Below are 26612 nucleotides of genomic sequence, written 5' to 3'. Positions count from 1 at the left end.
AAGTATCCTAAAGCATCCAAGAAAAGTGTGTATCCAACCTTTGCTTGAAGACTGCCAGTGAAGAGGAAACAGCATTCAAAAGAAAAGTGAAGTGTTGGTTATCAGTGGCTCTCTGCTGAGGGGCATGGAACATCATGTGGCTAGATCTGACCCCTTAGTCTGAGAGGTATGTTGCTTGCCAGGAGCAGAGATTAAAGATATTACAGACCAGATGTTGAATCTGATCAAACCTATGGATCATAACCTATTTTTGATGGTCCACATGAGAACATACAACATGGCCCTGAATTGCATATATTGCTGACTATGAAGATCATAGGAGGCAGCTGAAACAATGGGGGCACAAGTAGTTTTCTTTTTGATCCTACCTGTAAGGAGAAGAGGAATGAGTTGGGAGCTGAGTATGTCAACTGATGGCTGTGTTGGTGGATTCATCAGGAGAGCTTTAAACTGAAGCGACATAGGGATTCTAATGAAGGAGAGCCAATAGTAATGGCCTGCTTGGGAAGGTCGGGTCAAATGGAACCAGGGTACCACAGACACCGAATTAGACCACAGACACCGAAATTTCCCCCTGCCCTAATCCACATGGGGTAGTCACAGAACACAGGTGTCCACCATGCTCCTTCTGTCTCCATTTTTTTACTGTCGATATAATGTTATGTGCCCCCATGCTTCTTTCACTGTTGCCCCTTAGAAGAAGAAGAGCTGGATTATTGTACCCTGCTGTTTACTACCCAAAGGAGTCTCAAAGCAGTTTACAAACACTTTTTCCCTTCATCTTCCCACAATAAACAACCTGTGGGGGATGTGGGGCTGTGAGAGGTCTGAGAGAACTGGGAATGGGTCGCAGTGACCCAGCAGGCCTCAGGTATCTCTAAGCAGTTTTAAATTGCCTTCCCTTCCTCTCCCTATAATAGGCACCCTGTGAGGGAGGCCATGCTAACAAAATTTGCAAAACTGCATTTATATGTGGTAAGATGGGTGCATGTTTTACTATTGTAACCTATTAACTATATGTAGTATAAAGCCAATCAAATATATCATCAATTAGATTACTTTGAAGGAGGTGGGGGAGATGAAATAGCGATTCACTGAAATAGCAATTATGGTCTTTCCATATATTCTGTGGGACCTCAGATCAAGGCATATGGGGCCAACTATGTTTTTCTTCTTTTAATGGCTTCTCCAGGACACCAGTTGAGCTGATTTAACAAATGGAGATGATATGGCTGTGTTCCCTTGTTTCATATATTTGACCATGAGAAGCTGCCTATTCTCCTAATTTGTTTCAGTGGGTGGCATTAGATCCAATTGAGAAATTCTGTCCTACAGCTGCATTTTCTTTCTCACAAACAAATCATACTATAAAAAGGAATCTACCACAGTATGCATTATGAAGCTTTTTTAAATATTAAAAGGTCAGGGGTGGAAAGCCTTCTTGAGAAATCTCTAAATAACCGTTCAGGTGGCTTAGAAGTGACGTGATTAGAAATGTTAAATGTATAATTTTGAGAGAGAAATCTGGTTTGCATTTCTGTTCTACGGATATTTTGTTCTTCGGTTTCTGCAAAGGGATCAGCAGCTGTGAAGTACATTAAAGTATTTTATCCTGTCGTAAATGTGGTGTGCTAGGCTTGACACTGGCTCTGGTGCCATATTCACTTAATAAGGAGTGGATTTTAAAGTTACATAAATAGCAGTCCTGCAACGTATTTTTTTATATCAAATGCTCACTGTTGTAATGAAATTAACATCAGATTTGTGGCCTACTTAGTATGGCTGTATCTGACCAAATGCTGAACAGCAATCTGTAAAGTTAAAGTTTTTATTTAAGTTTTAATATGATATACTTTGGCAGTCCAAACTGGCAAATTATTTATCAAGTTGGATCTAGCTTTGATCAACCATATTGTCAAAATAAGGGAACATTTTAAAAACTGTACTGTAGGATTGACGCCTAAAGAACTCCAAAATAAGGAACATGTTGTGAGGACATAAGAAAGTGACATATTATGTGTGTTATGCTACATCACTTCTTTTCCCTAATTGTTTCTAAAATAAATAAAGTTGTCCTAAAATAGATAAGATTGTTTCTAAAATAAGTAGATGGAAAGTCTACTATATTGTTCACTTGTTTGCTTGTGTAGTTGTTAGGAGTGCTGACTTCTAATCTGGCAAATCGGGTTTGATTCCCCGCTCCTCCTCCACATGCAGCCAGCTGTGGTGTCTGTTGTGGGGAGAAGAAAGGAAAGGCGATTGTAAGCTGCTTTCAGAGACCTGGTAGAGAAAAGCGGCATATAAGAACCAATTCTTCTTCTTCTTGTTATCCTAAGCATTCATAATTGTAGGTAAATACTATTGAAATAAATGAAACTTTTGAGTAACCTAGATTAGGGTTGCATGCAAGTGGATACTGGTTGTTGTTGCTATTGCTATTATTATTTTACTTCCTCAGATTCATGCAGCATTTTTGTAGCAGAGGAATATACCTACTCAAAGCTTACTTGGTTGTTTCTTATTTTTTAAGGGCCATGCAAAAAGGACACTTTTTCTTCATCATTCTTAAAATATTTTATGTTGCCAATTTTCTACATCAGCTAATGGCTTTTCAAAGTATTTCAGATTAATGGAGAAAAATGTAGGGAATGCTTTCAATCTCATTTGCCATTGATGGCAGCCAAGGAGGCAAGGAGGCCAGTGCCTCGTCTCATGCTCTCCTGCTGAGGTTCAGAGTTGCCATGCCAGGGCAAGCAGATCTTCGAGTGTGTTTTCCTCCAGCAAGAGAAATTCCGATGCTAAACTGTATCTTGTCCCATATGCTGCTTGCCATAATTTTTTCATCTTTGGTACTACTTTAACTAGGAGATTATATAGCAGTTTAGTGTTCTTTTCATTGTTCCTCACACTCTGTAGCCTTCAATGCATGGTGTCTCTCTCAGGTCTTGCACTACTGCCTTCCTGACAGCCTTCCACATTATATTGAAGTCTTTGAAATGTCATGATTTCCAGCTGTTATGACCTCTTCAATTTGGATTTCATTGCTGGTGGAGGTTTGACATACTGAGAGCTTTCAGATATCAGCGTTTTTCTGTGTAGTACCTTGGACTGCTGTTTTAATAGTTGCTTTAGTACTTCAGTGCAAACTATGAAATCTTATTAATCATCTAGCAGGTGCATTGTTTGGCAAAGACAAAAGAAAGTTACTGGTGGTATGGTATTTTAATCTATATTTCCTGTGCACATATATTCATATATCCAAAATCAGTAACTTTTCTGTTTTTTTCCTGGTGTTTCTTTGAGAAACACCTTCTTCTGTTCTGATTGAAAAATCACACGGCAACACTGGGTACATTTCTTGAAGATAGTTTGGAGGGTGATCTTCTGCATGGGCAAAGATTCTGGTTCCAGTATTGGACTCTTGTGCCTAATAGGAATCTATTCCCTTTGGTGTAGTGGTTAGGGGTGCAGACTTCTAATCTGGCATGCCAGGTTCGATTCTGCACTCCCCCACATGCAGGATGACCTTGGGCTAGCCATAGCACTGATAAAGCTGTTCTGACCGGGCAGTGATACAGGGCTCTCTCAGCCTCACCCACCTCACATGTTGTGGGGAGAGGAAAGGGAAGGCGACTGTAAGCCGCTTTGAGCCTCCTTCGGGTAGAGAAAAGCGGCATATAAGAACCAACTCTTCTACTTCTTCTATTCTGTATTGAGCAAAAGTACTCTGCCAGCCTTAAATTGGAAGGCGGGAAAGTATTAAACCCCAAGAGATGCTGGGGACAAAAAATGGTGCAGGCCTTCCCTCCTCAAAAGCAGTTGGCATTCCCTAAAGAAGCCTGTCTATCTCCCAGCATCCCCCCTCCTAAATCTACTAAACCCATCTATGTCCCAGTGTACCTACCTAGAAGCCTGTGAAAGTATGATGTGGGGAGATGGGTGGGTGGCCATCTCCCAGGGGCAAAATGGAGAAGGTTGGCTCGCATCCAGAAATGTCCATGATGAGGTCTATATACTCAGGGGGCTCCACAGTGAATTTCACATCTCTAGGACCCCAGGAGACAGCCTACCGCATAGCAAACCTAACAAACTGAACTGATCCTCAGACACAATGGGGTTTGTGTACATTCAGGGTTTGAGGTTCATGACAGCCGCCAATCTATGAGCCCCCACAAACCTCCGTTTTTAAGGTTCATGGCCACCTCTAATAGTGACTTTGTTTTTAAATAACAGAGGGTGTTTTTTTTTATTTAAGCACTATGGCCTTGCAAAGTGTTTTGTAAACTATTAATAGTAATTTTCTATCAGATGGTGTGTGTGAATGTGTGTACACTGAACGGAAGCAATGGATTTTTCCAATCAGATGTCCTTTCTGCTTCAAGTAAGAGTCACATGTAAAGATAGATTTATGAATATTTTGTAGCTGCAGCAAAACCTTCCAACAGCCTGCCATGTCTGCACTAGAGAATGCTCCTTGTGCCAGGGAAAGGCTCTGCTATTAGTGGACCAGGGCACAGAGTTAGATTTTTCATTCTGTTGTGTTGGCACCAGTGTGTTATTTTGTTGCAAGAAGCCTTCTGTTGACAAAGAAATTCTTATGTTGCTGCATACTCTACTACTAGCATTAGGTAACATTTTGAGATATTTACACTTGGTAAATGACTTTTATTTTTAATTTGCTACTCAGTGTGACTGCCAGGTTGCTTGCTTGTTATGATAACTTCCTTGTGCAATTATTGAGATTGATAAAACACATTTCTGAACAAAATAATCACCCCGGGATAGGTTCCAGAGAACTTTGAAAAGTAGTTCATATATTCTTGCATTCTTAATTCTTAATATTGAGGAGCAACTCCTTCACTGGCAGAAAGCTTTAGATTATTGGATGTATTCACTTGCCTTCATTGTTATTATTATTGTCTTATATTTAAGGAAACTATTGTAAGGATTTGTTTTAAATAATATATTTTAGATTTGCATCATAAAACTGACGTCATTTACCTAAAGAGCTAAATTTGTAATCCTTACAGTTGTGGGTTAATGTGTTACTAGGCCCAGCCTATCAGTTAGCGTGTGTGTGAGAGAGAGAATTCACTGTGAAACAGGACAAGTAGATGAATATTGCCAGTTGCTTTGAGAGATGTATGACAGTAAAAAAAGGAAATAAATGACAAAGTATAAATTGTATGATTTTATGGATGTTCTGCAAGAGTAACATTTGCTTCCAGGAGAGTCTTATTGTTTAACTTCGCAATCATTTTTGGCTACTTCCTTGTATGTTTTAGATGTGTTATCTGCATTTTAAAGCTGCTGTATATACATTTTCACTAATCATTATTTTCACATTTTTTAAAAGTATTTCATGTTGCAAACTCTTGATGAGAAGTGGGGATTATGACATCAAGTATGATGGCCAATCAGCACTCTGCTTAGCTAGCTTTTGCTGAAAACTGGCAAAATAGTTTCTTCCCCCTTAGATCAGCCCTTGTGAAGAACAGTTATAATTTGACTGGAACATTGTCAGTTTAGTTCCCAGGGATGCCAGCCTCCAGGTGAGTCCTGGGAATATCTCAGAATTACAGCTCACCTCCAGGCTACAGAGATCATGATTGATTTGGAGGGTGGGCTCTATGGCCATTGTGGCCCCTGTCCTTCCCAGCTCCATCCCCCAAACTTCAGGAGTTTCCCAACCTGGTTCTGCTGGTAGCTGGGGAGACCTGGAAACCCTAGCAGTTCCAGAGTACCTCCATTGCTCCAGTAAAGAAGTTTTCCTTCTCTGCGAGTCCCATGAGGCCATCTGTAGGTGTGGGTAGTTCTCATTGCTGCTGCTAGGGAGGCAGGAACTCAAATCTTTCCCCTTCCCGTGTTTGTCTCTAGGACTGCCCCTTCTCCTTCAATTTTTCTCCTGCCTCTCAGGGAGTGCAGTGAACAGAAAGCTTTGCTGCTTTTCAACCTAGCCTTATAATGCATGTATATCTCTTTCTAATTCTTTCCGTCTGATTATTATCTCTCTGCCCCGCCTCCACTTACTTGTCCTTTCGCTCCCCCAGTTTGTACCTATTTTCTAGGTTAGGAAGCAAGGGATGCTTGAGAAATGTACGTTACTTTCATTTTCAAAGCCACATGCAGATGGTTTTGGAGAGGTTCAACAACAGGCTGCTCTGAGATAGATCTAGTGACACCAACTATGGAGTCATCAAACTGGGCGGATTGCGCCCGATCAAAAGGAGTACCAACCACAGTAGCACCAGTACATGTGGCTAGCACCAGTAATGGTGCAAAAAAACCCTGGTGGCCATTTTTTTGGCCTGGCACTGTTGGATTTGGGTGATCCTCATACCTTCACAGACTTTCTGGGAGTACACAGCAGATGATGGGGGTGGTAGTTCTGGTACCGGAGGAGCACTCAGGCATGTGAATATGGGGCTGCCAGGCTGGCATGACCTCTGAAATGCTTAACTTTATTCAGTAAATGATAGCATTTTCCCTACACCAGGGAGGTACTCCAATGTATTTTCCTGTGCCCTCTTACCCTCCTCTCAACATAGATATGGAGAAACGGGGGCATCATGGCCCACAAAAGCAACTAGGAGAGAGAATTCCTCACAGAAGATGAGGCTGTGGAGTAACAAGCTGTGTCTGAGCAAGCTCAGAAATGGTTCAAGCCACAGGACTTTGATTATTTGCTGCAAAAATGCATTAGTGCCCTAAGCTTAATTCAGCATGAGCCAGAGGAAGTCCCATTTTATTGAAAGGGCAATCCTAGGTTTAAACGAAAACAGGAATTTTCCCCAGGAACTGAGGCTGACTCAAAGGTTTTTCCTATGCCTGAATCATTTGAGAAGACAATTAAACCAGCAATGAAGATTGATAATGTAGAATATACTAATGAAAGAGATATTCAGCGTTGTTTCATCAGTTTTTACAAAGTCAAACTTTATTACCTTGAAAATGCTGAACTCATTAGTAATTTAGCACAGTATTATTATAAGAACATTACTTGTTCTCAAAATTTACATTTGAGCAATAAACATTCCTTCAATAGATATTTATCTAGCACAGCAAATTGTCTTCATGCTATATATTTTAAGCTAGTAAAACTATATCTTAGAAGACATTTAATTTTTCCCCAAGGTTTTTTATTTCAGCAGTTGTTACCCAAATAGGTGGTCTTCTTTTTACTTGGAGGAAATTAGCTTACAGGAGGCAAAATGAGAGGGGATACCCACAAATGTTTTATCATGATTGTTCCCTTACAAACAGTAGGATGTCTGAATGAAAAGGGTTTATTAAGGAGAACTAAGAGGTCCAACACAGACAAATCACACTGAAAAACACACACAAGGCTGGCTAAGAAAATAAGGGAGGAAAGGGCAGAGAGTATTTTGGGGAAAGGCGCTATTTACCAAGTTAGACGAGAAGAGGCTTGCAGATGCAGTAGCAAACAGCCAGCATTTCATGAAAGAATTCAAACCTACACACAAGTAGAACTGTATGTATGGTGCTGAGAACACATACACAGCTATGGCACAGGGTGGTGTATTTTATACTGCAAAATTCTACTTGATTTATTGGTTATTTGTCCCAATTGTCATGGTCTGTCCAGGACCCATTATGCACGGGGGTTTTAGCGCACATTCGGGGTGGAATGGCGGCGACTAAAATCACGGATAACGCACGGAGCTGGCTGCAACCGGCTGCAGCTTCGGTGCATGCCGCCGAAAAAGCCGCGTCAGTGAAACGCGGAAGAAAGCGCAGCTTCCGGGTGAGCGGGGCGCAACCAGAAGTGGCGCCCGGATCGGCGCGTGCATAATCGGTTACTCTGGGTTTTGCCGCCGTCGCGCCCCGCCCCGTGTATAACCGGTATGCGTCGCGTCTTCCCCCTCCGCGTTTTCCATGTGACCCGAAATCGCCGTTTCGGCGGCCGTGCATAATGGGCCCAGAAGAAGAGTTCTTATATACCGCTTTTCTCTATCCGAAGGAATCTCAAAAAAAAAAAGAAGGAAGGAAGGGGAAAAAAGCGGCTTACATTCGCCTTCCCTTTCCTCTCCCCACAAAAGACACTAGGGTTGTGCGCATTGGCTGCCAAAGCAGCCGTTCTAGCCTGAAGCAGCCGGCACCACAGCGCGGGAAAGGGGGGAGGCGCTGCGCCTGCATGCGTGCACTGACTGCCCTAATAGACACCCTGTGAGGTAGGTGAAGCTGAGAGCGCCCTGATATCACTGCTCAGTCAGAAGAACTTTATCAGTGCCGTGGTGGTCCAAGGTCACCAAGCTGGTTGCATGTGGGGGAGCGCAGAATCAAACCAGGCCCACCAGATTAGAAGTCCGCATTCCTAATCACTACACCAGACGTGGACAATGGCTTTTGGAGACATGTGATGAGATTTGTTAAAGTAAACTACAGGTGTAAATGTTTCCTGATGATCCTATGATTATTGGACAGGATAGCTTTCAAGTTCAATAAAAGTGTCAAGTATTGCTAAATTAGGGTAATTGTATTCAGGAGGACAAAGTTTGAGTCAAGTGGCTCCTTTAAGACAAAAAAGCTTTATTTAAGATATAAACTTTCATGTGCATTTTCCCTCAACTATTACATACAGGTAGAAACAGGGTGGGGGCTTTAATTACCAGAAAGCGCTAGTTGTATGCAGAAGAAATTGGTGTTATTATGGCTGAGATTGGATTAAGGCAGTTAAAATCTGTGAATGGTAGTAAATTAGCATACAGATACAAGACCAACATGGCTACCCATCTGAATCTGTATTCAGCAGATGTGAAGTTGGAATTTGATGAGATTAGTCACAAGTTCCTGGGAAACCTTTCCTAAATTTTGAATCTCCCTGATGTGGAGGAGATCACCTGTGGGTCAGCCACTCTTTCCCCACACATTCTAAATTATATTCCCAGACTTGTTTCTGGCTGACTTCCATTTTATGTTCTGTTGGACCAGACATTGTACTTGCATTCATGATCTGGCTGACATCTTATTTTGGCCAGGTATTATATTGAAATGATATTGCAGTATGTTTATGTTTTTTTTAATTATAAACCGCCCCTCAATTAGAGAAAGGGTCCAACTACTAACAATTATGATAATATAATTTGTGTATCAGGTTATCTGAATCGTTGGTGTTCAATTTATAAAAAATATGACTGTAGCCTCTTTCATTGCAGAGATGTATTTCCAAATCAAAACAGGCTAAACAACCTGATGCACATGTTGTAATATTGAAATCCATTTTCAATTAAAAACACCCAAAACCTCCTGTTGTCAGGGAGCAAAAAAAGAGGCAGGCGCAAAGAAGAAAATGTCTCCTGTGTAGGCAGGACTGGGGAAATCTAAAATTCCCCACCATGTAACAGTCACACAGACTTTGTTATGATATTCCCCAAAACTTCATAGTAAAGCAGATTTGAGGAGGAAAAGAGAAAAGAAAGCCCTGGGTGGTATGTGAATACACCGTGATGCTGTGTAAAAGTAGGCAACCTGCTGTGAGTGATTTAGAAACTTCTAATTTAGCACAAATCACAGTATGAGTGTTTTGAGGGCATTTTCCATACAAATGTTGACAGTTTCCAAATTGGGTTCATCATACCAGTATGTGTCCATTTCTACCAAATAATTAATAAGTAGTAAACTCCACAGGCTTCAGGTTACCCTTTTTGCTTTGTACCTAATATTTTCCCTATGTTGTTCTATAATTCATTGTTTAAAATGAAGGCTATAGCTACTTCCCATCTCTGGGGACTGAGTGTACATCAGTGCTTACCCTTGTAGTAGTTGGTGGTGGAGAGACTGATGCATAAGCAGCCTGGATGAGCAAAGACTACATGAGACAACTTTCAAGGGAGAATGCAAATCATACGGTAGAAGCTAGGATAACACATAATGCCTGGGGTAAAACATTGGCATTTCCATCTTGTCTCTATAGAATGATGGTTGGCTCAAGCTAGCTTTTATCCTCATGAAATGGGAGAAGGGTTCTTAATGACCACCAAAAAGGCTGTGCTGGGAATCATGGGACCCACATGGACAAACGATGTGTGTAACGGGCTGTAATAAAGTGGCAAATGAGGTGAGATTGAATGGAAAAACTGCCTGGATTCAACCATATGATTACTTTTTTGTAATCTGTATGATATAATATATTGAACTTTGAGACTCTCTGTGTACTGAGAGCTGACCAGTGTTGTATTGTTAACAGTCTTGTTTAGGTTTTGCAAACTGAGGTCTGTGGCTTCCTTTATGGAGTCAATCTATCTCATATTGGATCTTCTTTTCTTCCTGCTTTCAACTTTTTGTAGCATTACTGTCTTTTCCAGTGACTGTTGTCTACTCATAATGTTACCAATGTATGATAGCTTCAGACTGGTCAGTTTAGTTTCTAGGAAGCGTTCAGGCTTGATTTAGTCTAGAACCAATTTATGTCTTTTTGTCATTCCACAGTATCTGTAAAACTCTCTTCACTGTCCAACTTCCACCTGATCTTGGTTGCCCATAACACATCCTTACACTTGGAAGATCTTTGTCTTGTTGATGTTCAAATGTAATCCTGCTTTGGCTCTTTCTGCTTTAACTTTCACAAGTAGCTATTTCAAGTCTTCACTTATTCATGCTAGTAATATATCATCTGCATATCTCAAATTTTTAATGTTCCTTCCACCGATTTTCATTCTACTGTTCATTCTACCTTTAAATCTAATGCAGCTTTCTTTATGATAAGTTTTGTATACAGATTAAAGAGACAGGGTGATAAAATACATCTTCATCTGACACCTTTGACAATTGGAAACCGCTCTATAGGTCCATTTTTTGTCCTAACAGTAACCTCTTGTCCAGAGTATAGGTTGTGCATCAAAACAATCCAAAGTTGTGACATGCCCATAATTTTTCATGATTTAACTGTATGGATCATATATAATCTATGAAATACAAGCTAATTTTCTTCTGAAATTCTCTTGTATACTCCAGTAATCAATGTAAATTCACAATATGATCTTATGCCATCTCATGCTCAAATCTTTGCTTAATTCAGTTTGAACATTTGACTTCAAGACTGAAAGTATTTTTTTTTCTTTCCCTCTTTTGTTTTACCCAGAAATGATGGGTAAGTAGTCATAGAGTCTTATATTTACCAAAATATCCAGCTGCTGGGCTGTTGTGGGACCAGAGCAGGGCCTTACTCCATAGCCCCTCAGTGGGAAGATGCAACTGATTTGAGTTATATAGCAACCCCTCCTAGGCATGGAGTTTGACTTTTGCTATCAGGATCCTGGGTGAGTTGCTGGATCTGTTTCTGGGTCCATTGGTCTCAGCACTGTTGTTCAGAGACCGGCAAGTAGTTGGGCCCAGTGGCAAACATGGATGGTGGTATCACTGCACATAGGGTGTCCTTATTGGTTGGTGAGATTAGGCTTCAGCTTTCTTGTTCTGGGACCCAGGAGCATGCTCTATGTAAAAGAAAAAGTGGCTTAGACACTGGGCTGTTTGCAGGTATTTCAAATTCTAATGGGAGATTAGCTAACTTGGAAGCTCACTTTGGCACGGTCATTCAGAAGCTCTCTCTCCCAAGCTCCCAGGAACAGGCATACTTGAGCCCAGAAGGTTGGGTACTCTTCTTGGCGCTCATCAAACTTCTCCGGCACCTTGAGCAGGTAGGGCAGAGGTGACTGGACCACACCTTGCTGTAATGCCACTATGGTAATCAGTTGCTGAACCTGTGCTGCCAGTGCCTGGTTTTGTGCAACCAGGTCCACCAAGGACCATGGCGCCCTGTAAATTTAGTGGTAGGTGCAAATTGTGCTACCCTACCAGGCTGCACCTAATCCAAGTCTCTACACCTGCAGCCATGGGACCACAGCCAAAACATCATACCATTGTAAAAGACTAGATGTGTTGTGGGGAATGGATGATGGCTGCCATATCAAATGGCTGGAGATTGTCGAACTGGATTCACCAGTTCATAACACTGTTATTCAGTAATTATGCACACTAAATTGGTCATTGTGTACTTCATCAGTGACAGGGCCTCCTTTTTCATATGCAGTAATATTATAACATCAACATACTGTAAAAAGAAAAGAAAACACACTAGGTGGCATTAGTGGGATGGGGGGAGACAAGAAAGAACCAACACAACTACATGGCATCAAACCTACCCACTACAAAAAAAAGAATGAAAGAGGCTTCATGGATTAGTAATCACATGAAGAAGATTACATGAAACCTCAATGTCCATTTTGGAAAGGACCATAGAAAATAATCCGGAGTACTTGTTATTGAATTATGTACCAAGAGTTCTGATTAGCTTATGAGATATACCTAATACGTGCCACATGTTTAATTTTTGCACATTATTGGGGGGGGAAAACCAAGATGCCTGAATTTAGCAAATACTAAAGTGGGGGAAATTTTTCTTGTGATGAAATTTACCTTCAAAGGAATTTGAACTTTAATATACTCGGATCCAAGTGGTTTAAAGTTTTAGACCATCTTTAAACACAGCCCCGCGGCGCCGTGGCACCGCGGACTAAATAAAAGAGTAAGGGCCCCGAAGGTGGGCCCTGTCCGGGATGAGGAAGGGTGCCGATAGGCCCCTTCCCCTGGACTGACCAGCGGAGGGCCCAATCGGGAGTCGCGAAGCGCCTCCTGATTGGCCCCTCCGCTGGTCAGTCCACCCCCAAGCTGCCAATCAGCAGCCACGTGCAGCGCGGCTGCTGATTGGCTGCTTGCCCGGCCACAAACCAATTGGGAGGCGCAAAGCGCCTCCCAACCCGCCCCCACCCCCCACCAGAGCTTCCCTTCGCTCTGGCGGCCATTACTTTGCTGGCCGCTAAGAGCGAAGGTAGGCTCCCTGGCCCCTGCCCCGAAAACGGCTCCCCAGACCTTCCCCGGGGCTTGGGGACTGTTTTAAAGCATCCCCGCCGCCTTTAAAACGCTGCCCAAGCCCCGGGGAAGGCCAGTGGCTTGAAGGATCCCCGCCGCCTTTAAAACGCTGCCCAAGCCCCAGGGAAGGCGCTCCACGGCTCCAGGAGCCGCGGAGTGCCTTCCCCGGGGCTTGGGCAGCGTCTTAAAGGATCCACGCCGCCTTTAAAACGCTGCCCAAGCCCCGGGGCCTGGGGAACATTTTGCTACATGGGCGGGAGGGGAAGCAAACCCTCCCCTAGGGCCCGCTGTATTTTTTTTACAGCGGGCTCTACTGCTAGTATTTAATTAAAAGTTGAAAAACTAAGAATGTAAGGTTATTTTGCTTTGAAATATGCAAAATGTATATTAATAAAATTAAATTTAAAAAGTGATATTCAAAGTCTTACAGCAAAGACTGCTACCATAATTCAAACAAGAAATCTCAGATGTTCAAGTGGATTCAGAAAAAAAACACTAGAGATTATATTGCAAACTTATATTGGTTACTGGTAATATAAGAGAATTTCAGAAGAAAATTATCTTTGTGTTTCATAAAGCATAATAAAGCTTTTAACTGTGTGAATTGTGAAAAGTTCTGGCTGTTTTTAAAAGACAAGGGTGTCCCACAACTTCTAATTGTTTTGATGCACTACCTATACTCTGGACAAGAGGCCAATGTTAGGAGAAAAGATGAAGAAACAGAGTGGTTTCCAATTGTCAAAGGTGTCAGATAAAGATGTATTTTATCACCCTGTCTCTTCAATGTGTATGCAGAACATATCCTAAAGAAAGCTGCATTAGACTTAGATAAAGATAGAATGAATATTGGTTTGAGGAACATTAAAAATTTGAGATATGCATCTATGCCAGGTGAAGCTACTAGTACCCTACCTGGACTGGTGGTCCCCATCCCACATAAAAAATGCCTGGCCTTTTCAGTCCTGGCCTCCACCTGGTGTTATGAGCTCTAAGGGCCCTGTTGGAGCTGTCTCAGTTCTGCAGGGCCTGTAAGACGGAGCTCTTCCACCAGGCATTTGGTTGAGGCCAGGTCAAGGAAGATCTTGGGGCTCCTCCTCCTTCTCTTCCATCTTTACCTATGTTCTGGAGGATCTGGCTTGTAGAGGGCTAGTGTGGTTAAGGGGTATTAGGGATTTCAGGAGGATTGTTAGACGGTTTTTATGTATGGCTTTTCCTTTATTTACTGTTACATATAGCTTTTCCTATTATTTTATTGTTGTACACTGCCACAAGTCAGCCAGCTGAGAATGTGCAGTTAATAAATATATTAATAAATAAATATTTTTATCCTTGTTTCAGCTCTCATTATACATGACTTTTGCTCATATAGGTCCCAATAGGGCCTTTAGTTCTTCTGGGAGCTCACAACGCCATGATCTCAAACATACCCCCCCTTTTTTTTTCACCAGTGGAAAAACTGGTTGTACTACTGCTGAAAGATGCTACAGTAAAACCATTTCTGAAAATACTAAGCCAGTGGTTCTCAACCTTCCTAATGCCGCGACCCTTTAATACAGTTCCTCATGTTGTGGTGACCCCCAACCATAAAGTTATGCAAGTGTTCTTTCACAGAAATTAAATAAAAAAACTGATGGTTTTTCTGGTCTATCATTTAAAATGTGTCCCCTGCAGGCCTTAGAAGAGTAATTCATGTTCTAAAGTTAGGAGCTTGTTTATGTTTTTGACAAGCATATTTTCCTTTCAGGGCTTTTGTGTTATATTACTTTTTCTGATGAAGATCTAAGCTATAATTAAATTTCTCAATAACCATTGAGGATCCTGTTGACTGAAATGGGGAGGTTCCAGCCCCTGGTCATTGAGTTGCGAGAATACTTAAATATGAATCGGTAAGTATTATCTGTTGTTACATTATTGGTACATGGCCCGTAACTTTTCTCTCATGTGGAATACAGTCTGAGAAACACTAATCCTTTTTCCCTCATCTTCAACTGCCCAGCAAAGCACCTCACGTTCTAATGGAACTTATACGTCTACATTCTCAGTGCCTTTAATTGAAGCTAATTTCTTGTATTCTGCTCTCACTAAGTAATGCAAAGTGTATAATTATATTCTGCTGATTCTGTATTCCATTATTTAGTCAAGTTACTGACTACTTAAAAGAACACTTACCATCTTTTTTTGGGGGGGGGGCTTTGCTTGCCTCCATAGAATATAAAGATGTTAAAATGTAGAGATGAGCTATTAAGAAAGCTTGTGATTTTTGCAACCTTGTGTTGACAAACTCCATTTAGAAGAAACTGAAGTAACAAATATTTTCCATTTATGCTGCAAGTACAAACCAAATTAAAATAGTGCATAAGACCATTTATGCACTGGAGGTTTCATGTCAGGCTGCAGACTGGAGTTTTAGCATGGCCGGTTGCCCCACCTCTTCCTGCACCCGCACGGGGGAGTATTTGGCCCGGTGTGCGTCACCTGCCCCCGATTTGTGCTCCTGCATGGGAGCTGAGGCAGTGAAGTTCCCAGTGCATAAATGGTCTGTGTTATCAAGTGTTTCTTATCTAGATTTTGATTATTTTCATTAACATGGAAAATTAAGGTTATACTCATGTATTTAAAACTTCAGGAAAATAACCCTGATAAAGAGGCCAGGTTTCTTCAAGAGCCATTACAAAATGTATGTTGGTACAATTTATTAATAAGATATTTTATGTATCGGTATATCTAATAGTGTGGATCCATCTGCAGAAGCAAATCCACAGATTAGGCTTATGTAGACAGCAAAGTGCTTCTTCAGCAAACTTGGGGAACCCCTCAGGTTTTCAGAAAAAACTGAAAAAATATTTTTAATGGAGGGGAGGTTAAAATCTTCCCCAAATCTCCATTAACCCATCAAGAGAACTGTAGAGAGCAGCCCTGTATATAAGTCAGGGAAGGAGAGAGGAAGCACCTCCCCCCCCCCTTATAGCTGGCAGGCAGCACAGCTGTGGGGGTGAACAGAGGCCAAAGTGGCAAGGAGGGGGTAGGTTGGTAGAGGAATAGGTGGAGGGTGGGCATAACAATGGGGGCATGAAGGAGTCCAGAACTGTGGGGAGTGGTTAAGGAAAGCAGAGTAAGCAGATAGAGTATGCAAGATTCCTTCTCCCCCACAAGGTACTCTCATGTCCTTGGGGGAGGACTGAAAAACAGTTCAAAGGAAGAACAGGAGCTGGGGGTAAATGGGATCCCCCTGTGAGTATTGCAGGTCACACACACATGCACACAAACACACACACATATTAAAAATAATATTTATATTACAAAAACATAAGGATATCTAGTTCTCTACATGGCCCCATTGTGGATACTTAAATCTGAAGACTGGGGTCATGGTCATAAAAAACTGATCTTTATAGAATCATAGAGTTAGAAGGGGCCATATAGGCCATTAGTCCAACCCCCTGCACAATGCCAGATTAGCCTAAAGCATTCAGGATAAGTATCTGTCCAGCTGCTGCTTGAAGACTGCCTGGGAGCTCACCACTTCCTTAGGTAGTTAATTCCACTGTTAGTCTACTCTGACTTTGATGAATCTCCCCAGGTTCCTGCCAAACACATTCTTCCCCAACTTGAATAAGTGAAAACCAGCTCTGTTAATCTACCAGTGCACACAGTGCTGATAGGTTGAGCATCTGAGATGCAGTAACCCCACGTACACATACACACAATTAAGTAACTCAGTTTGTGAAAAAAAATAAAATGATGAATGAAAGTTTAAATGGATGCACTTAGTTGAGGAAGCCCAAAACCTACAAATGGTTGTCTATATCTGTTTGCATGTTTATGAGAAAATTATTGCAGCTCCATTTAAAATTGTTTTTGCGTGTAATCAAAACATTTGATGAAAGATGGTGAACTGAATCATTAGTTCTTGTCTTCTTCCCCTCATTCCCCTCTCCAAAGATGTGCAAATTGAGAAAGTTTGTATGTTTAGAATTTGTTTAGTCCACTATATTTATAAAATATATATTTTCCTATTAAAAATTTAAAATAATTTAAAGAAAATGCAAGAATATGGGATGTGTTGTTTCTTTTAGTATTTCTGTATTTCTGTACTTTTAATATATGCAGTGCCTAAGTCATCTTCTGTTTACTTTACAAGGTTAAAGCAGTGGAGCCTTATGTAAGACATGGATAGATGCAAACATGTTGGGCGGCTACGACTCGCCCAGGACCACTCTATTCTAAACCCCCAGAAGTGGTACTGCATGGACTGCAACACCACAGAATCCGTTTGGGCTTGCCTGAAATGCTCCCATGTGGCCTGTGGAAGATATATTGAGGACCATGCACTTAAACACTTTGAAGAGACCAGGCATCCTTTGGCTATGGAAGTTAATGATCTCTATGTGTTTTGTTACTTTTGTGAAGACTATGTATTGAATGATAATCCCGAGGGTGACTTGAAATTACTTAGGAGTTCTCTGTCTGCAATTAAAAGTCAGAAGCATGATCCATCATCAAGAAGTGGTAGAACGCTGCGGTCAATGGCTTTGGGTGAGGATGTTTGCAGCCATCAGAGGGCCCCTCAGGGACAGCCTCAGATGCTTACAGCTCTCTGGTACAGACGGCAATCATTGCTGGCAAAAGCACTGAGGACCTGGTTTGATAAGAGTTCTAGGGGCCAGCTAAAACTAGAACAAAAAAAGCAAATGGAGGAATTGGAGAGGAAGAAAGAAGTAGCTAGGCAGCGGCGTCAAGAGATGAAGCGAAGGTTGTTGGAGGAATTGGCAAACACTCCTCCAAGAAAGAGTGCTAGGCTTTTGTCACACATTCGCAGAGAGAATCTGATTCCTCGGAAATTCAGAGATATGGAAGCAAGTTCTCCTACCTCAAGAAGAGTGCAGAGTAGCAAATTTAAACAGTTCTATTCCATCCGGCGTAAGCCCCTCATGACTCCTGGTGTGACTGGGCTAAAGAACCTAGGAAATACGTGCTACATGAACTCTATCCTTCAAGTATTAAGTCACCTCCAGAAGTTCAGAGAATGTTTTTTGACGCTGGACCTTTGTGAAACTGAGGAACTCTTAGCCAAGACAGTGAATGGGAAATCTAGAATGTCTGGAAAGCTGGTCAGTGGGCTCGCTCCTACTGAATCAGGAAGGAATGATCAACTGGGGTCATATGGCAGGCAGAGCCTGCCAGCTGGCCTTAATGGTGGGTCCTCAATAAACAAAAGTTTAGAACTAATACAGCCCAAGGAGCCAAGTTCAAAGCACATCTCGCTTTGTCATGAACTGCATACACTCTTCAGAGTAATGTGGTCTGGGAAGTGGGCCTCAGTTTCTCCCTTTGCTATGCTGCATTCTGTGTGGAGTCTGATTCCAGCGTTTCGAGGTTATGACCAGCAAGATGCTCAGGAATTTCTCTGTGAATTGTTGGACAAAGTGCAGCAGGAGCTTGAATCTGAAGGAACAAAGCGCAGGATACTCATCCCTTTTTCACAGAGGAAGCTCACCAAGCAGGTTCTGAAGGTGGTGAATACCATTTTTCATGGGCAGCTACTCAGTCAGGTATGCATGTTACTGAATCTCTGAGTCTTTTAACTACGTCATGCACAGCTATTAAATGTATCTGCAAAGGGATGGCATTCTTTAAGGAATACTGGCATTTTTAGCATATACTTCAAATGGGACTGCAAAGAGCCCAATTACATATTACAATTACCTCTGTGATTTTTTCTTCCCAGTGGGATTTAAAAAAAATGCAAAGAAGCTGCAGGTGGCTTTGAGATTGAACCTAAGAAGAATTCTACTGGATCATACTAGTGGTCCATTTGGTCTAGAAGCCAACCAGTTCCTCTGGACAACCAACAACAGGGCATAGAGGCTGAGGCCTTCCCCTGATGTTGCTCTGAGATTCAGGGGTTTACTGACTCATTATGTGGAGGTTCCCTTTAGTTACCAGTACTAGTATGTATGGATAAACCTATCCTTGATTAATCTGTCTAATCCCCTTTTAAGGCTATCTATGCCTGTGGCTATAATTATATCTTCTGGCAGCAATTGAGAGTGAGCAGAGGTCTGATTACCCCCCCCCCCCAGCTCCATTCTTTAACTGCTCAAAAATTTACCTTCTCCCCAGCTGCTTTTTTTGACCTAGTAAATCAGAATGCTAGCAATATAATGAGAGAGGCCTTACTCTGTTATAAATGATTTGGATGAGTGATTAGAGGGGATACTTATTAAATTTGCAGACAATACTAAACTGGGAGGGGTAGCGAACACAACAGAAGACAGAATCAGAATACAGGATGATCTTGATAGGCTAAAGAAGTGGGATAAACTGAATAAAATTAAATTCAATAGGGACAAATGTAAAGTTCTGCATTTAGGTAGGAAAAACCAAATACATCAATATAGGATGGGGGAGACTTTTCTTGGCAGTAGCATGTGTGAAAAGGATCTAGGAGTCTTAGTAGACCATACATTGAATATGAGTCAGCAGTGTGACTCGGTGGTTAAAAAGGCAAATGGGATTTTGGGCTGTATCAAATGGAGTATTGTGTCCAGATCCCGGGAGGTGATGGTACCGCTTTATTCTGCCCTGGTTCGGCCTCACTTGGAAAATTGGGTTCATTTTTGGGCACCCTAGTTGAAGAAGAATGTAGACAAACTGGAGCATGTCCAGGGTAATAAAGATGGTGAGGGGTTTGGAGGCCAAGACATATGAAGAAAGGTTGGAGGAGGTTAGTCTGTTTAGCCTGGAGAGGAGATGACTAAGAGGGGATCTATAACCATCAAGTATTTAAAAGACTGCCATGTAGAGCAGGGGTAGTCAACCTGTGGTCCTTCAGATGTCCATGGACTACAATTCCCATGAGCCCCTGCCAGCAAATGCTGGCAGGGGCTCATAGGAATTGTACTCCATGGACATCTGAAGGACCACAGGTTGACTACCCCTGATGTAGAGGATGGAGCAGAGTTGTTCTCTCTTGCCCCAGAAGGACAGACCAGAATGAATGGGATGAAATTAATTCAAAAGAAATTCCATGTAAACATCCAGAAGAAGTTACTGACGGAGCGGTTTCTCAGTGGAACAGGTTTCCTTGGGAGGTGGTGGGTTCTCCATCTTTGGAAATCTTTAAACAGAGGCTGGATAGCCATCTGATGAAGAGGCTGATCCTGTGAAGGCTTAAGGGGGTGGCAGGTTACAGTAGATGAGCGATTGAGATGTGAGTGTCCTGCATAGTGCAGGGGGTTGGACTAGATGGCCCAAGAGGTCCCTTCCAACTCTATGATTCTATGATTCTTTGATTCTATGTGTCTATTTAGTATATAGCTTGAAATATCTAAATGTCTTTTTAGTTTTGTTTTTTTTTAAACAAAAGCTTATGGGGAAGCAAGGCTCTCTGATTACACCCAGTAAATGGCACCATTTTCTTGTACCATGATTCCTTCCTCTGGGTTTAGGCAAGGTGCATTGCTAATCAGTTGGAACAGAATGAGGCAGGGATACATTTAGATACTTGAGGGCTCATGTCTAAAGAAATATCCTCTTTTGGAAAATCCTAATCTATGAATGTATCATTTCAGAATCTTCCACTATGCAACATCCTTATTGTTTTGCAGCACCCACCAAATGGCAATATACATTCTAAAAGGTTCTAGATTATACAAATGAACTGAAGAGCTGAGCTCGTCTGTGTAATATACTAATGAAGAAAGGTCAAAAAGTATACATAGAATACATTGGTAAATTGTGTTGGTATTTTACAGGGTCTGAATAGTTTTGAAATTTACTATTTTAGATAAATTTCAATTTTAAACCAGTAACTCAAACAGAAAATTTTCTATTTCTGTGTAGATGAAGCCATTCATATCCATGTATCAGTGGGACCAAATTTATTCTTACATTAGAGGATTATTTTGATGATGCGTTTTTTTCTGAGAATTTCTAAATGTAATCCCTAACTTTCCAGTAATTACAGACAGATCAATACAGTTCCAGCCATGTTGTCCTGGTTACTTTTGTCCTCTGGCCTCAGTGTCTTTGTGAAAATGCTTCTACAAAAATATATGTATTACTATGCAATTATTTTCTTGCTAGGTCACCTGTATAACGTGTAACTATAAATCCAACACTGTGGAGCCCTTCTGGGATCTTTCCCTGGAATTTCCTGAACGCTATCACTCCTTCAACAAAGGGATTGTCCCTGTTAGTCAGACAGAGTGCATGCTGACCGAAATGTTAGCCAAATTCACAGAAACAGAAGCTTTGGAAGGGAGGATATATGCATGTGACCAGTGCAACAGTAAGTGAAGGATGTTGTTTCTTGAAGATTTAATTTTCCATTGTGTATATTTAGGTGCCTATTTCATGACATTTGAATTGCTGTGCAACAGTTAAAACTACTTATTGAAACTCCTTGAATATATAATCAATATTGTTTATATAATTCTGATACTGAATATTGAGGGGAAAACCTTTTATGCTACCCAGAATAGTTTCATCCCCTTTCTCAATTATTTTATTCTTAGTACAGAAAGCTTCTCTGTCTTGTGCTCCTCCCCTCCCCCCACCACTTCAAATCCCAGAAGAGCAAAGACATCTAGATGGCTGAAATGGTAAAGTTGCCCTGACAAGGAGGATTAAATACAAGACCTTGTCAGAAAGTTATTTTTGTTATAAGGGAGAAACCTGTTGTATAGCATCTTCATATTCTAATATTTATAAATGGGGAACACTCTGGGGGGCAAGGCTGTAATGTCTCATGAATAATAACAGCTATAACAGTTCCACCATATTTAGAGTTAGATTCAAGATGGGTAGCCATGTTGGTCTGAAGCAGCAGAACAAATTTAGAGTCCCTTGGAACCTTAGATGCCCCTGTTCTTATATTTGGAGATGTTAAAGTTCAACACTTTTAACATTCATCATGACTATCAGCAGGCTGTTCAGAACTGTGGCTCAAGTACTGTACCTTCCTTTTCAGAAGTGGTGCCCCATTGCAGAATGCATTTCTTTGCTGTAACAGTTTCTGCTCATGTAAGTTGAACCTGTTGTGTGAGCAGAAAGCATCTAACACTAGATGAAGGTACTCTGCAATAGAGCACTGCCATCACACAGGAATGTGCAATTGGAAAGGAAGGTTAGAATTTTAGAGGCTGTGTGCTTTATTAAGAAGAAGAAGAAGAGTTGGTTCTTATATGCCGCTTTTCCCTACCCGAAGGAGGCTCAAAGCGGCTTACAGTCGCCTTCCCATTCCTCTCCCCACAACAGACACCCTGTGGGGTGGGTGAGGCTAAGAGAGCCCTGACATCACTGCTCGGTCAGAACAGTTTTATCAGTGCTGTGGCAAGCCCAAGGTCACCCAGCTGGTTGCATCTGGGGGAGCACAGAATCGAACCTGGCATGCCAGATTAGAAGTCCGCACTCCTAACCACTACACCAAACTGGTTCTTGTTAAAGAAACAACAATAACACAGGCATTCAACAAATAAAACAATCTGCAGAATACTGGTAAATACATATAATTTGATAATCTTTCTCATTAAAATTCCCAATATGAACTTCCGCTTGATATATCTGATGTGAACTGTGACTCACAAAAACCTATCCTGAAATATAGCGGTGTTAATTTTTAAGTGGTCAGTAGGCTTCTCTTTTACAGAAGTGTGCTCCTGGCATACTTGGAGGATACTTTGACACTTGGCCCATTCCATTCTGGCTTCCAACCTGCCCACAAGGTGGAGACATTCCTGGTCGTCCTTATGTATGATCTCAAGTGCCAGCTGGATAGAGGCGGGTCGTCATTCCTCATGCTGCTAGATCTGTCAGCAACAGTTCATGTTGTTGATCATGAGTTGTTAGCCCACTGCCTCGCCGGGGCCTGTATACGTGGGACAGGCTTGTAATGGCTGATCTTTCTCTGGAACTGCACACAGAGTGTCTCGGCAAGAGAAGAGCAATCACGCAGTTACCAGCTTTTGTGTGGAGTCCCGCAAGGGTGATGCTCTCTCCCAAATTGTTTAACATCTATATGCACCCTCTGGCCCAGCTGATCTGGAACTTTGGGCTGGGTTGTCATCAATATGCCAATGACACCCAGCTCTATCTCCTAATGGACGAACAGCCCAACTCACCCTTGATACATTTATCAGCTGTTTGGAAGCAATGACGGTCTGGCTCAAGCAGAGCCACCTGAAACTCAACCCTTCCAAGACTGAGGTCCTGTGGCTAGGGAGGAAAGGTCTGGACCAGGAAGCATGTCTCCCTTTCCTAGATGACGTGCAGTTAGAGCTTTCGCTCTTGGCCAGGAATTTAGGGGTGACCTTTGATGCTTCTCTTTCTATGGAAGCTCAGGTCATGAAGGTAGCCAAACTGGCATTTTTCCACCTGCTCAAAGCAAGGCTAGTAGTCCTCTATCTGGGCCTGGAACACCTGGCCACAGTGATCTTTATGATGGTCACCTCTAAGCTAGACTTTTGTAACTTGCTATGTATTCCCACTGTCATGTTGGGAGTTCTTAGTCTGAGGAAGAGTGCTTGCACTCGAAAGCTCACGCCTTGAATAAATCTTTGTTGGTCTTAAAGGTGCCACTGGACTCTGATTTTATCAACCCAGAGGTTTGTTTGTGAACTGAACCAGTTCGTGGCCCCACAAACCTCACTGAAAGGAACAGCAATCTCTTTCAATAGAGTTTGCAGAAATCCCCAAAAACACCATTAAAGTTTTAAGCGACTGAACAGTCATTCAACTGTTTTGGGGGCTGTCTTCTTAAAGGGACTGCACAAGATAGCCCCAAACAGCTGAGTGGTGGGGAGCACCTCCCTGTGCTTGGCTATTGTTTTTACTTATATGGTGAACAGTGCTCTATCCATTAACTGCTTAAAAAGTTGAGGAAGTTTGTGATAGTAGACCAAGTTCCTGATGTTTAATTTTGACCACTAGTAGTTTCTGATAGAAATCCAAGTTCCAGCATTGTCTGTAAGATCCTGGTTCTTGTTAAGATTGAAGACTGTATGTGTAATTCTTCTTCTTGAACTGGGAAACCAGTAAATTCACCATTTTGTGCATCTCTCTTTCATGCAGACAAACGACGGAAGTCTTCTCCCAAACCTCTTATTCTAAGTGAAGCTAAAAAGCAGTTAATGATCTACAGACTACCTCAGGTCCTCCGGCTGCACCTTAAACGATTCAGGTGAATGGAGGGGCAAGGGATTATTTTATAGCTGAAATAATGAAATAGATATAACATTACTAAATATTTCAACAGGTGGCACTCATAAATAGCCTCAGACTCTGAACAGAACTAGAAGAATGGTTCATATACTTTTGTCAATTCTGTTTGATGAATAAAGTAGGAAGCTACAGCATTGTTCACTTTAGAAGAATTCTGGCCAGATGTTGTCTACTGTATTGTTTCTTCACTCTCTCTGTGTGTGTATTGGGTCTGAATGCACATCTCTTTTCTTTTAGCAATCCTGCTAATTTTTCTTCTTCATAAATGGATTTAAACTTTTGAAAGCTAAATTGCTCCAAGTATTCATGACTCTAAAGAGCAGTGAATGGATTTCTTTTTCATAGTTGGCACTAATTTTCACTGACCTCACCTGGGGGCAAAGAAGTGGGAGGAATCACCCCAGCCCTTTTATTCAATACTGGTGGAGTGAGTCTAAATGGAAAGTAGTATCAACAAAACTATAGCCATTTCACTTTTAAAGCCACAAAATGTCACATTGGAAGCAGCTTTCTGGCTGATGTACTACAACTACTTCCAATCTCTGATGCCTGCTAGTTAGATGGAAATTGTACCCAAAGACAACAAACTGATCCATTTCTCCCAAGGGTTGGTCATTTTGAACTCTACTTGTGATATAACTTTTGCCGTTAAATTAATGAGAAATGGGAGCTCAATTATGGACTCTTTTGGCATGAAATTTTACACACAGCACTTCTCCTTTTGGCATTTATCTATGCCAGGTGAGGCAGCTTGCACCATACCTTTTGGAACTGGACCTAGCTAGTATGATCCATGCAATAGTCACCTCTAGGCTAGACTTCTGTAACTTGCTCTATGCAGGGTTGTCCTTGAGACTTCTCCGGAAATTCCAACTGGTCCAAAATGTGGCTGCACGAGCCCTGACAGGGACTCAATATGGAGCTCACAACACTGGTGCTCGCCCAGCTGTATTGGCTCCAGATTGGGGACTGGATCAGGTTCAAGATGCTGGTCTTAACCTTTAAAGCTGTAAATGGTCTGAGACCAGTGTATACGTAGGACTGCTTTTCCCCTTATAATCCCCCAAGAGCACTGGGATCCGGGTCCCCAGTCCAATTGGTGGGACGTTGGCCTTTTTTGCCCTGGACCCAGCCTGATGGAATCAGGGTCTTGCAGGACCTAAATCAGTTCTACAGGGCCTATAAAATGGAGCTGTCCCACCAGGCTTATGGTTGAGGCCAAAAATAATACCCACCATGAAAGGACTGGCTCCACTGCTAGGGGAGAGAAGAAAAGGAAGTGGAAGATGAGCTCCTGCCAAACTTCCCCTATTTGGGGTTTTAGTTAGGGGGTATACTGTAATGTTTTAAATTATTTATTTTTGTATATGTTTTGATGCTGTTACCTGCCCTGAGAATTTGTAAGAGCAGGATACAAATACAATTATTATTTTATTATTTATTTTATATATTTTTAATATTATTATTGTTATTATTATTTGGGGGCAGGAGTTTGTAAATGAGCAATTCCAAAGAAGAAAGATTAGATAAAGTTGAGGATTTTTTCACAAAAAGGGTTAAATTTACTATTTTTCAAAGAGATATTTGTAAAGTATTTCAAATAAAATAATATTTTAATTATTTGAAGAGTTTTCAAAATTTATCACACAGGATAAAATGCATAGGCTCTCTGCTGGATTAAATTCATATCATAAGCAATAGTGATTTTATCATGATCTGCAGTTAAATTTACAGTGTTGTTTACTAAACCTTCAATAGCTTTGATGCAAACATCCACATTAAAAGTTCTTTTGATTGTGCATCTTTGTATTGCAGGTGGTCTGGACGTAATCACCGTGAGAAGATTGGGGTCCATGTCCTCTTTGACCAGGTATTAAACATGGAACCTTACTGCTGCAGGGACACTCTCTCCTCTCTTGACAAAGAGACCTTTGTCTATGACCTCTCGGCTGTGGTGATGCATCACGGGAAAGGGTTTGGCTCAGGACATTACACGGCATATTGCTACAACACAGAGGGAGGTGCGTGTGCATTATTCCAGGGGGATTTGTTAAACGTTGTGCATTTTCTGGATTTTAAAAAAGCTTTAAAAACTCTACTTTTCCAATAGTTTTATAGCTCAACTTTTACAGTGCAAGTGCTGCTAAAAGCAATAGGGATTAAAACTGTGTTTTCTTGTTTGTGTAGCCCTTTGGAGTTGACTTGCATTGCTTGCTTTTTTTTTAAAGATTCAATTTTTCTTTCTGTTTTCCCCACAACCATATTAACCTAATCTCATTGCTTGCTGAATGTTTATCCTTCCAAGATTGACTAGCAGATATCATCAGTCCAGGAGGCTCTATATGACTCTAAAAACTCTCCTTCCCCTTGTTCCTCTTCCTTTAAAATATTAGTGCAGCATTTTGCACTACAATTTTCTTTTGATAGCTTTTCAGACTAACACTGTAAAGCTGAGAAGCTGACACCTCAGTGGTATCTCTGGCTGAGATCCAAAGAACCTC

General features: G+C 41.5%; 1 protein-coding gene across 6 annotated transcripts in view; it reads left to right on the top strand.

Annotated features, from left to right (window-relative positions):
* The window catches only part of USP49 (ubiquitin specific peptidase 49), a 50537-nt gene that overhangs the window by 15272 nt on the left and 8653 nt on the right, over window positions 1-26612 (top strand). For 2 of the 6 annotated variants that reach the window (XM_077334515.1, XM_077334519.1), the window contains exons 2-6: window positions 14633-14774; window positions 17030-18440; window positions 20977-21181; window positions 23962-24070; window positions 25927-26132. In XM_077334515.1, coding sequence (XP_077190630.1) covers window positions 17058-18440; window positions 20977-21181; window positions 23962-24070; window positions 25927-26132 — 1903 coding nt within the window. In that variant the 5' untranslated portion in view covers window positions 14633-14774; window positions 17030-17057. Of the gene's footprint in view, window positions 1-3684; window positions 5553-9720; window positions 10079-14632; window positions 14775-17029; window positions 18441-20976; window positions 21182-23961; window positions 24071-25926; window positions 26133-26612 lie in introns of those variants that run through there. The other 4 variants (XM_077334518.1, XM_077334516.1, XM_077334517.1 and 1 more) reach the window with 4 other exon arrangements.

This window comes from Paroedura picta, chromosome 4 (assembly GCF_049243985.1).
Source record: "Paroedura picta isolate Pp20150507F chromosome 4, Ppicta_v3.0, whole genome shotgun sequence".
In the NCBI taxonomy this organism is placed as follows: domain Eukaryota; kingdom Metazoa; phylum Chordata; class Lepidosauria; order Squamata; family Gekkonidae; genus Paroedura; species Paroedura picta.
This window is presented reverse-complemented; position numbering and strand designations above follow the sequence as displayed.